The sequence below is a fragment of the Gopherus flavomarginatus genome, chromosome 2, assembly GCF_025201925.1.
Source record: "Gopherus flavomarginatus isolate rGopFla2 chromosome 2, rGopFla2.mat.asm, whole genome shotgun sequence".
NCBI classification, from domain to species: domain Eukaryota; kingdom Metazoa; phylum Chordata; order Testudines; family Testudinidae; genus Gopherus; species Gopherus flavomarginatus.
Genome location: NC_066618.1, coordinates 156,644,001 through 156,656,133, shown reverse-complemented (window position 1 = coordinate 156,656,133; position 12,133 = coordinate 156,644,001). Strand labels below are relative to the sequence as shown.

Sequence of the window (12,133 nt, the reverse complement as noted above, 5' to 3'; positions counted from 1 at the left end):
AGGAGCATAAATACTTCTGCGGATATGGACCTCAAACACTAAATTTGGCTCCCCTGCCTTCACTAGAGGTGTGACCACCTAGGCAGCAGTGATTCATGCCCCACTCACTTCAGTCATGCTGCTTGCACCGTAGCCGATGGTGAATTTGGCCTTACACCTTTAAAAGCAATGTCATTGATACTGCTTGCTGTAATTTTAAAGCTCAGAAAAAATAATCTAAAGAGTAATGAATAAAGCCATGCTTAGTGGACAGGGGAATTGACACAAGTGAGATAGCTGAGGAGCAGAGGTCAGGTTCTTCTCTCACTACAATGTTCCAGAAAGAGGCGATAGTGCTCGTTAACAATCTCCCCACCTTGTTCCTTCACGTCTCTTCTGATCCAGCAGATATATGCTGAAGGGAAACACTCTTCCAATCATTCCATTTCCACCCTGATATTCCCCAGGTCGGCCCTTTGCTGTCAGGCCTTTCAGCACCACACACACTCTAGACATTCTTTCTGAGCACTGCAAAAATCTTGCCTCCATCTGTGCGAACAAAAAAGTTCAGCCTGCAGCTTAGAGCGGATCCATCCAGCAAAGCATCTCAGGACACAGTATATATGAACAATGTTGCCTTGCACTGCCTGCATTTCCTTGCACAGCACTGCATTGATTTATCTATGATTGGAAGCTATTCATCTGTCTCTCCCATTCATGATTCTGTGAGGGGCACTTCTAAAAAGGTGGGGGTTGTAGCTCGGTATCCCTCCCACCATGAAAATGTATCCCTTTTTTTTAGTAGGATTAGATGTAGAAATTTAAGACAGAAAGAACAGGAGTACTTGTGGCACCTTAGAGACTAACAAATTTATTTCAGCATAAGCTTTCGTGGACTACAGCTCACTTCTTTGGATGTGCTTATGCTGAAATAAATTTGTTAGTCTCTAAGGTGCCACAAGTACTCCTGTTCTTTTTACGAATACAGAGTAACACAGCTGCTACTCTGAAGCCAGAGAGAAAGAGTTATTGTGTATTGGGCTAAAAATAGAACTAGGAACTCCTGAGTTTTAATCCCAGCTCTGACACCGACTTCCTCTGAAGACTTGGTGAAATCACTTAATCTTCTTGCCTCAGTTTTCCCATTGCATAGATGGGGATAACTGTATTTACTTATATGAATCCTGTGGGTGCTGCGAGGACAGATATAAAGCCTATCCCTTCCTAAGTAAACCTACTCTCCCCAAAACATAGAACTAATATGAAATTTGCTGCCATTGCACTGTTCGCTCTGCTTGTGTATTCTATTCCTTTGCCCCACACTGTGGCCATGTTTGTCTGTTTAGATTGTAAGCTCTTTGGGGCAGGGACCAGGTGTTCAATGTCTAAACCAATGGGCCTGAATCGGTCCTTATGCACTGCCATAATATATTATGATCATCATCAACATTGTTTGGGAAGCATTTTGAAGATGAAAAGCGCTACATAGGCCTGAACTTGCAAAATACTGACTGACTCGTGCAAAGTGCTACATACCCTCTGCTCCCATTAGAGTCAATAGGCCTCATCCTTATTCAGACCACTAATTTCTATCAGAGATTTGCCTATGTAAGAGACTTCAAGATTTGGCCCAGTGGGAATTCAAGGGTGCTGCAAAGGGCAAGACTCCATAAGACCTAATGACTGTGAGCTCCCTGCAGGTATGTGAATTTCAGCCAAAAAGAGAGTAGTTTTGACATCGTCACATTCTCAGTCTTTTTTCTGTTTTAAACAGATCCCCTAGGTAGCTATCTCAGAGCACTGCACCATGGGCAAATAATACTCAATACATTAAGCTGAGTCATTTTTTTTTGTTATTTTCTTTTTTGGAGCTAGAGATGGAGGAAGCTGACTTTAAAACCTGTCGTTAATTAGTCCATGTAAGACAAAAGATTAGATTGTTCATCAGGAATGCTCACTGAGATAGAGAAAGAACTTTAATCATTCTAGGGTGCTGAAGATTTCCTATCTCCATACACCTCCTAGCTGCTGATAAGAGAAGTATATATATAGTTGTATATGCAGTGAACTTGAGGTATTTTCTAGCTGTTTCTTTGAGTATCACCCTGAGGACAAAATGAAGAACCTAGTAAGTATATTTTCTACCTTTCGAGTGATGGATATTAGGTTACTCATGGGTGTGTTCTATCTTCAGTATGATGCTTATTAAATTATTACTGTAAAGGAATTGCTCTGCTTTTTTACGGCATTACAATGCTGGGCATCTAGCTCAAATCAGACAGAGGGATTTGCAAGTCTGTTTTATTAAAGTCTATTTGCAGTAAATTTAAAAGGCGCAACCCTGAGAGTGCTAGCAGAGACTGAAGTCATCTGGCTATCTCTGAAGCAGGTACAGAAGCAATGGAAACTTCCCCTCCATTGTACTCCCAATGGGCCTCAAATGTAACTGGGCATGATCATCTGAGATGGGTAGTTAGTGTCTCGGAACCATCAAGGGCAAATCGCTCAGCCCCCTGGAGCATTCAGTACTTAGGTGCTATGTTGACACTTCCAATAAAGGTTCCCGCGGTAGCAGCTGTGGTGGTTATTTATGCAATATAGATGCCTGTTTTCTAGAAATTGGACTGTCAGCTGATTTCGCATAGAACCACGAAGCAAGACTGGATTTGAACTGGTAATGGCAGGTCTTGCAATATTTAGAGTGATGAGTAATTCTCATTCATAAAATCAATGTGACTATTCTCATGGATGATCATTACTGAGTGAAGTTGTGAAGGATCAGACCCTTTGAAGTGAAGGGTTCTGTATTCCATTAACAATCACCTGAGCCATCCAACCCTCATCCGCTAAGACTCAGCGTGTCTGACTAATCTCCTTTATATGCAGCTTGTCACTGATGTCCTGGTGGATGCATTGATCAGAGATTCCAAAGTCAGAAGGGACCACGGTGATCATCTAATCTGAGCTCTTGCATAACACAGGCCATAAGACTTCCTTTCCCAAAACAATTCCTCAACAAGAGTTTAGAGTCTGGAGTAACTGTACTGAAGGCAGGAGAATCAGTGTGAGGTCAGAGTCAGCTTTTAGATGGACATGGATTCTGTTATGAATTTATACTGCTTGGGCCACGCCCTAGTTCTACAAGAGTCAACAGGTGTTTTTCCCTCTGTTTCAGTGATAGGTACATTTGTCCCTTATGCTTCCCTGCATGCCCACATTGAATAACCACACTGTAATAATTAAAAAAACACTAATGGGATATGTACTGAGAATGAAGTGAATGTATCAGTTATTCAAATATAGTATATTCTGTATTGCAACACTATTTCAATATTATGAATATTGTAACATTATACTTCTGTTTTATTTTATATTGTATTGAACATGCATATATACATATACACCACGTAAGATATACATTTTATGCTTGGGTTGCAATAATTGTTAATTCTATTATAATTATTATGTTTATGTTTGAGTCTATGTTAAAAAGAAAGAGGAACAGAAAAGAGAAAAACATGGAAATAGGGCCTGATTCTCTGATCATTTCAAGGTGAGAGGTGGGAAGTAAAAGTTGCTTTATGATATCTTTGCAGCTTGCAATGCTCCCTAGGGCTAGTTTAGTCCCCAACTCCTCACTTCAGTTTAGAGCAGCCTCAGGGTTGCTCTAATGTATATTAGTTGTCTATAGTTTTAATGCACCATTATGACACCTAGAGAACTCTAAAGTGGAGGGAGTTCTGGCCACATCACTCTTCTTCACCATCATCCATATGCCAGGGAATACACAGAGTTGCACAGAACTACTACCACAGCTGTACACTGCCCATGGATTCCCCTTATTCAAGGGGAACTCCCAGATAGCTGGGTCTGCTTGCAGTTTGCACAGACAGTCTTTAGGTGAAATCCTAGCCCCTCTGACATTGATGCAAAATTCGCACTGACTTCAGTGGGGCCAGAATCTCATGCTTTGGATTCAGTGTAATTTTGCAGATATACGCTAGCTGAGGACCTGGCCTTACAAATATAGAATTGCTAAGGTTCAGTGTTTAAAAACGAGTGTCTAATTTTTAATGCCTCGCTTACTAAGACTTAAACTTTTTGGGACAGGGACTGTTTCTCACTATAAGTCTGTACAGCACGTAGCACACTGAGGTCATAATGCGCTACTGTAGTACAAATAATAAATAATCATTTTGAATGTCCAATTTGAGCATTGGACCAGATGTTAAAAAAGGGAAGCAACCAAATTAGAGACTACTTCTGAAAATATAGCCTTACTGGTGACATAGACTCATCATAAGCTCCATGCACCACTTAAGCACTAACAATAATGCATAAATAAGATTTCAGCAATACATAGACCTTTTGCTGTCCCTCTGCACAGGGACAAATTTCACTCTTAATTATTTCTAAAAGCTGGTTATTTAGCCATGTGAATGTATATTACACTAGAACACTTCCAACATTAGAGCAAGTTTAGACTCATTTTGAAAGAACTCCTTGCTTTGTGATGGTCTATGAGATGCTACATATTGTGCAGAAATTCCATGACTTTACTTTGCATGATTTGTCTCTGTTTCAGATAATCATTGGTGCTCTCCTGGGACTCTTCCTGACTCAGGCCCTGGCGGAAGATGTAAGTGGATGCAAGTACTTTTCTGTGTGCATGGCTTATCGAAACAAGTAGTAAAATCAATATTTAAACAATAAAAAACATGAAATGGGCAAAGTCCACAATATACTTCTGATAGAGATAAGACACGCCAGAGAGTAAAATGGACAAATATTGATCACGGTTATGCTGGTGTAAATCTGGAGTAAACACAGTGGAGAGGTGTCACTCTGGATTCACACTGGTATAAGTGAGATTAGAATCTACCTTGAAGTACCCAGTTTGTGCAATGGGATTTAATAAGCACTGCAGTATTCAAATTGATAGGCAGCTCCCTAGAGACTCTGCAGGTTTCCCGCTGTTATCTGAAGTACTTTGTATTCATTTATGGTCTGGCTTTCCTCCCCCTAAAATTACAGTATGACGTGTCTGAGGCACATACTGACCTATGATTTGGCAGTGGGAGGTAAATATTGCTCTCTTTCCCAGGGCCATGAAAGGCCCCTTGACAGCATCATCATCATGCTGCTGTCAAACCAAAGAGATGAGGAAGGCACCAGGCACCAGCATGGAACATCCTCTGCCTTCTCTGCAGGGACCCCCTGCCCAGCAGAATGCAGGGGATGGAGCAGAAGAAATGCACAAAGACTGAGGATTTTATAGTGATTGTTCCTGCATGGTGGAGCGTGGGGAAATGGGTTGATTCATTGGGTCTCACAGCTACTTCGTGGCTTGGGAAGAGGCTTCTTTCCCAGTCCCCTGTCCAGCAATTTGATCCTTAGTGAATGAATATAATTCCCATTCATATTAATGAGTGATACCTACAGGTTGAGCAAAGAATCTTATGCACAGCTGTCCAAATTCTTCACCCAGTTACACTGGCAAGGCCCATTCATTTCAATATGTGACAAAGGAGCATTTGACCCAATATTTATTATATAAATGAGGTCCCAAAATTCTCACCCAGACCAAATTCTCATTGAAGTCTTGTTCTGCCCTGGGTAAGACTGCAGTGAAACTGTGTCATTCTTATTCATGCAGTTCTGTTTCATTTAGTCCGTCAATGAAAATAACCAAGGAAACAATGGTGGAAACAGCCACCAGAACGTGAACATCAACAACCAAGACCACATTGCCAATATCAACAGCTACAATGGTTGGAAGGGTTGGGCTGCAGTCTGGGACTATAGCAAGGTGAGGATACAGTAAGAACATGAGTGTTCATAATGACATGGAGTGCTTACATCACTTGTCATCCAAAGTGATCTGCAAATGGAAGGGAAATGTCACTATCCCTGTTTATTGATGGGGAAACTGAGGAACAGAGCGGGGAAGTGATTTGCTCAAGGTCACAAAGCAAAAGCAGTGGCAGAGCTGGGATGGATCTCAGGGGTGAAATCCTGGCTCCACTGAAGCATTTGGCAAAGCCCCCATCTACTTCAGTGGGACCTCAGATTCCTAACTCCTGGTGCATTGTCATAGCCACTGTATTGTGCTGTTCTCGATATACCACGGTTGACATATTGGAATGGACAAAGGTTTACACCCTACTCCTCCTCCACCTATAGGAGCCACTTGTCAATTACTACATGCCAAGGATAAATGTGTTCCTGACTCCACATATTAATCAGTTATTGCTCTGGGGCGTTACCCAAAGTCCACTGAAGTCGATGTAAACATTCTCATGGACATCAGTGGGCTCTGGATCAGGTTCCTGAAATGTAAAGATGCAGCTTGCCCTGACTCAGTGTTCCATCCCATATTTTACACATCTGTACTTTATATCCTCTGGCCAGAGGTTGATCAGCCCTTGCATGGACATGTACAGACTCTGTATAAATTGCACATCTAATCCAAAATTGTTTTCAGTCTGTGACTGACAGCACGTTGCACAAATGCAAGTCATGTCAGTTGGACTTTTTGTACCAATATAACTATTTCTGTAGGGGTGTGATTTTTTTTCAACCAAAATAGTTATATCGCTGCCACCCCTGTGTGGGAACAGCAAGACCAGTATAAAGGTGCCATATACTGAGATAGCTTATTCCTCTTCCTGTATGCAAATAGCTGTGCTAGTATAAAGCACCTTTATATCAATATAACTATATCCACACAAGGATTTTATCACGTTAACTATACTGGTACAACCTTCTAAAGTAGACAAGTCATTAACAATACATAAAAAATCTGCAAAAATATATGCCATCACAATGAATTCCTGGAGAATTGCAAACAACTTTCAGATCATATATAAAACTGAGGTTCTGACCGCTTGGAGTTATTAAAGATCCCATGGCATTTGTTTTTATATTAAAATTCCAAGAGGGAGAATTCCCTTTTTCTTAATTTGGTTAGATGTAGTATTCTTATTTGTTTCCCATCCTAAACTGCTATTGTAGTGTTGCTATTAGCAGTTAAAGACCCATTTTGTTTTATTCTAGTGATGGCTACATTTTAAAGTCAGGTGAAATAATTTCTATATAGTTGGCATAGCAATTTGGAAAGAACTTTGGAATCTTTTGGTGCCATGAAATTTGATTCATACATAGGCATAAAGGAGCACAAAGTACAACAGAAGGAGATTAAGGCAAAAAAGATACAGCGCTTTCGTCAGTGGAGCAATGTTTTAGTTAAAAGGTGCTACACAGAATCAGATAAGTAATCATTCACTTCAATGTTATGTAATATACATGTCAGCAGTTTGTTCTTTGTTTTAAAGGAACTTTTTGCCACCAGGCTGTTCAACAAGAGGGCTTGCATTGTTGCAAAGATGAATAAAGATGCATTCCCAAGTCTGGAGAAACTCAGCAAGTTCAAGGACCAGAAGGTGAGAGGTCAATACATATGAGGAAATGTTAGTCAAAACAAACCCTTTTAGAAACAGGGCACAATCCAGCTCCTACTGAAGTCAATGGGAGTTTTGCCACTGGGATCAATGGAAGAGTCCATAGCTCTTAAATTCAGTGCAGTCACATCAGTTTAAAACTGGTGCAAAAGAGCGGAGAATCACGTCCACACTCTCTAAAATGCTCAATGGGACAGAAAAGCATGGTGATCTGGGTCTATGTGGTATTGTATTCCATATATTGAGCCTGAGTCTTCTCTCACTTACATCAGTGAAAAGCAGAGTTACGCCAAAATGTACATCAGTACAAAACAGACATAACTGAGATCAGAACCTACAGGTTCACACCCATTGTATTAATACGACAGTATTAAGAAGCTGCATTATCCTCTTCAGTTTAGTTTTGTATCATTAGCATTGCTGTTTGTGTAAGTTCTGAAATGTTATTCAAATACCGCTATGTACACCATGTTAGGCTGTTCTTCAATTACATAGCACATTCTTATCTAAGACAGACATAGAACGCTGTTAACCTGGGCATGTATTCATCTTAATGCATTTTCAATCTATTTCTTTTTCATGCGCCAGATTCTCAGCTGAGCCAACAACTTACAATGAGCAGTTTATTTAGTGAATGGGACCTTTCCCCCCTTATTCACGAAATATCCACAAATGCACTGCAATTTTCATGAATTTATTCACTATTCAAAAATTATTTGATGAATGCCTTGGTGAAATTCACTCCTATGCATAGGGCCAGTCTGAGGCCTAAACACCACTTGGATTCTGTTTGAGTTATATGGGTCATAAATGGTTTCTAAGCTTCCTACTGGCTCTCTACACAAGGGTAAATTTCACCCTGCATGAACAAATTTGCAGCCTATTGATTGTTATACAACTACCCACTCAGAGAATCCCTTTAAGTATTTGATAAACTAGCTGTATGACTGGCTACAGTCCCATGGTTTTGGTACTATTCCCTAACTGGCTGACCTAAGACCAGCTACTCACCTAGTGAATATCAGCACAGCTTCACTGACTTTAAGAGAGCTATGCTAATTTACACCAGCTGAGGATCTCTTAAGAATTTACTTCTGCTGGGACCCAAAATCAATGTTGTTTCCTCGCCAAATGTATTTTGTTTCAAGGTCTTTGTGTGTCATGGGGCACATGCATCACTAGAGCACCCCCCTCAGGTCAGGATGTGGCATTGCAGGGAATCTTTCCCTCTTGCATACCCTGCATCAGCTAATCTGGTTCTGCGGTCTTCTTCTGGGTGACTCAGCCCTCTGGGCAGGTCACACTTAAAGTTCACTCCCCTTTTGAGGTAACAGAAGCCCAGCAGTAGTTGGTCAGGTCCCCATGCTAGCTTTGCTCAGCTGGCCTCTTCAAAACCCCTTTGCCCAGCTCCTCCCTGGGCCACCAGCAAAGTCCTTCCAACTCAAACAGGACTTAACAGAATCACACTCTTTGTTCACAAAATACCAGGTCCCAGGGCTTCTCCCTGGGCCTCTCTGTAGAACTCAAAACTACAAGCAAAATTAAACATGACCAAAGCTTCTTCTGCCCCTCTCCAGGCCTGAGCCTCTTGGGCTGCTTTCCAGCTCTCTGTTCCTGATGCGGAACATCAGCCCCAGGACTGGCACCCTGCAGTGGGGTTCCTTGTTCCTTGTTAGTGCCACTCCTGTAGCTCAGCTCTCCAACTACATCCCAGTGTGATGATGCTTTTCATGAAAAATTGTGTTGAGTCTAAAACTCAGTTTTCAGTCAAAAAGCAGTTTTGATCGAACATTTTCAAACCTCAGTAGTAAAGATGCTTTCCTGGGTCAAGGCCACACATCCAGGTGACACAAATGAACACTCACATATATCTTAAAGATTGTATTCTTCACATTCTGCTATGGTATAGCCAGCCAAGGGTACGCCACCACCACCTTTCCTGAGATTCTCGATTGCCAAGACCCGCGTCAGGAATGTTGCCCAGTTCGGAAGGTCCATTGGCAATCTCTGTAAAGGAGTCCCTACGTACTACGCACAACAGGATCAGGGTGAGCACTTTTGCCTGAGTGTTTAGAACATTATAATGCATGAAAAAGGGGAATGTAGATTATTGCATTGAATGGGGACTGGATGAGATTGATAATGGGCTAGAGAAACTTGTATTTGTAGGGCATTGTTCAGCTGCTCTCGGAAGCCACTTTCTCTCTAAGCAGTATAATTAATTGATCTCAGAAGTATCTCGTTATATTCTAATCATTTCTCATCTTTTCTTTTTCCCTTAAAGGAGGAGCCCTGTTGTTTGAGTCTCAAGGCTGTATTGATGCTGGAATCCTGGGCCTGTTTGGCATTTATCTGTGTGGCAACATCTCAGGTTGCTAAGCTTAGCTGTTGGTTATCATTCAGGAGCCCCATTGCATTGGGTGTTTTATTCTTTGTTCACCTTATCTGTCTCTTTAGTTCTATTTTTAGAAATACACTTTTTCATACTTTCCATTGTTTGATTTCAAATCTGGCCTCCAACTGTTAAATAAAGTGCTTTCATGAAAGGGATTGTGCCTGACTTTATTTCCTCTCAGAAAATAAAAAGGATATTGACTGGAAATTAAAACACCATGCTAGGGTCATGCCCCACACTGCTGCCTTATTCTGCTTTTCATTCTCTGCCTTGCTGAAAAAATATTGGCCAGGAAGTATGATGACAGAGGACCTGTATATTGATATAGACCTAAATCCAAGGAAAGCCACAGACACAGATTTGATGTCATTTTGTTAGGAGAACTGCAGCAGCCCAGAAGCTCTTTCACTTTCACAGCACTAGCATTCCAGTAATAGTGGGTTCTCCAGTTGTAACAGCATGGGAGTCTTAAAGGGAGTGCACAGGCAGTAAAATACAAACCCAGGCATACAGTCAAATTCAGATTAAGATAACCAGATACATGCAAATTAATTATTTTAAAATACTTTTTTATTAAATAATAATCCTAGACTAATATCTGTCTATCTATCTTATTTTTGTGCAACCAGCACATCTCTTAGGGGACTGTGCAGGATAGTTCCCCAAAGGCTTTTTTCAGTCTTAGCACCATAACAGATTTTAAACTAGCATCCCCTGAGCAACATAACCAGAGACTTATATAGATTGAGAATCCAGAGTAATAAAGCATAAATTAATAGAAACAGCCAGTTTCTATGTCTGGACTGGATAGCTCAAGGAACTAGGAATATGTAGGCAGACTTTCACATCTACATTATCAGTTCAAAGACAGTCTGTGTCAGTGGTGATAACCACATATAATTAACATTTGGAGGCTGTTCCATGGCCAGTGTAAAACAAGTGGAAGGTCCCAGTTAGAGATGGTAAAGAATTTTCCATTGAAACATTTCTTATTAAAAAATGCCTATCTGTCAACAACAAAACTGTTTGTGAAACAGGGATAGTTTCGATGAATCTCCCAATTTGAAATTTTGTTGGCAAAAAAAGTTTCAAAATTGTTGAAATGAAAAGTTTGGGCTTTTGAAATGAAAAGTTTCAGTTTTTCAAGTTGAAATGACATTTCAGTTACAAATTTTAACAAATGTAGACAAGAAAGGGTTTAAAAAGTTCAAAATTGAAATAAAACCTTTAGAAAGTATCTAAGCAAAAGGTTTCAAGTAGGGTGACCAGACAGCAAATGTGAAAAATTAGGACAGGGGGTGAGGGGAAATAGGAGCCTATATAAGAAAAAGACCCAAAAATTGGGACTGTCCCTGTAAAATCAGGATATCTGGTCACCGTAGTTTCAATTAACCGGAACATTTTGGGTTTGTTTTTTTTTGGTTTGTCAGTTCACGACAATTTTCAAGATTTTGACTTTTTGTCCTGATTTGGGGTAGGAAAATTTTTCAAAATCTTGGAAAATTATCATAGGTCGGGAAGACTATTTCTCACCCAACACTTGTCCCAGGCCAGTTTCTAAAGTACAGCTGTCCACATTAGAAATACCTTCAACTGAATAGCTCCTCTTGATGGCACCCTCAAGAGAGAGCCCAAAGACTGAGTGGAGAATGAACTACCTTCTCACCCTTCCAGCAATGTTGAGGCACTTTGGCAGGACAAGATGGGGAAGTTTTCTCAGGCTGTACCTCTTCTCTGGACCAATAGAGGACCTTGCACTTCAAGACTGTCATTCTGCACTTTTCACCAGCACTGGGTTCACAGTAAACTGTTATTAAATAGAAAAACCTATCTCTTGGACACACACACACAAATATTCCTGGATTTATTGCCAACCTTGAACTCTCTAGATACATTTTTCTGGATCACCAAAATCCTGAAGCCTGTTGTGAATAGGATTAATTTGTCTAACAGAATAGTTTCATCATAAGAAGATAAAATGCTCCTTTAATAAGTGACAGATGGTTTGATAAGCAGCCAGATTTGAAAATGGCTAGGTTAGGAAATTATCCAATTCCCCAGACTCCAAAGTATGCTCTGCTCACTGGCAGCCTTTCAAGGCTCAGTAGGCTGCATTTTCCGACTCTAAAATATACATTCCTCCCAAACACTGCAAATATTAATTCCCTCACTGAAATCTAGGAGACAGGGATGTAGCTATGCTATGCTACCTTGTGTCCTTCAGTTCCCCTTGCAAGCTGCCCTCTGGGAAAACATGTGAAGTACACTTAACAATAGGCACAGCTTTTAGAATTGGTGC

General features: G+C 40.7%; 1 protein-coding gene across 1 annotated transcript; it reads left to right on the top strand.

The window, feature by feature from the left end:
• Window positions 1–4,492: 4,492 nt before the first annotated feature.
• LOC127044674 (gastrokine-1-like) lies at window positions 4,493–9,949 on the top strand. The gene is made up of 5 exons (XM_050939750.1): window positions 4,493–4,618; window positions 5,651–5,788; window positions 7,314–7,421; window positions 9,349–9,487; window positions 9,724–9,949. Exons 1-5 carry the CDS (start codon window positions 4,493–4,495, stop codon window positions 9,816–9,818), a joined length of 606 nt encoding a protein of 201 aa, XP_050795707.1. The 3' UTR covers window positions 9,819–9,949.
• Window positions 9,950–12,133: the final 2,184 nt, after the last annotated feature.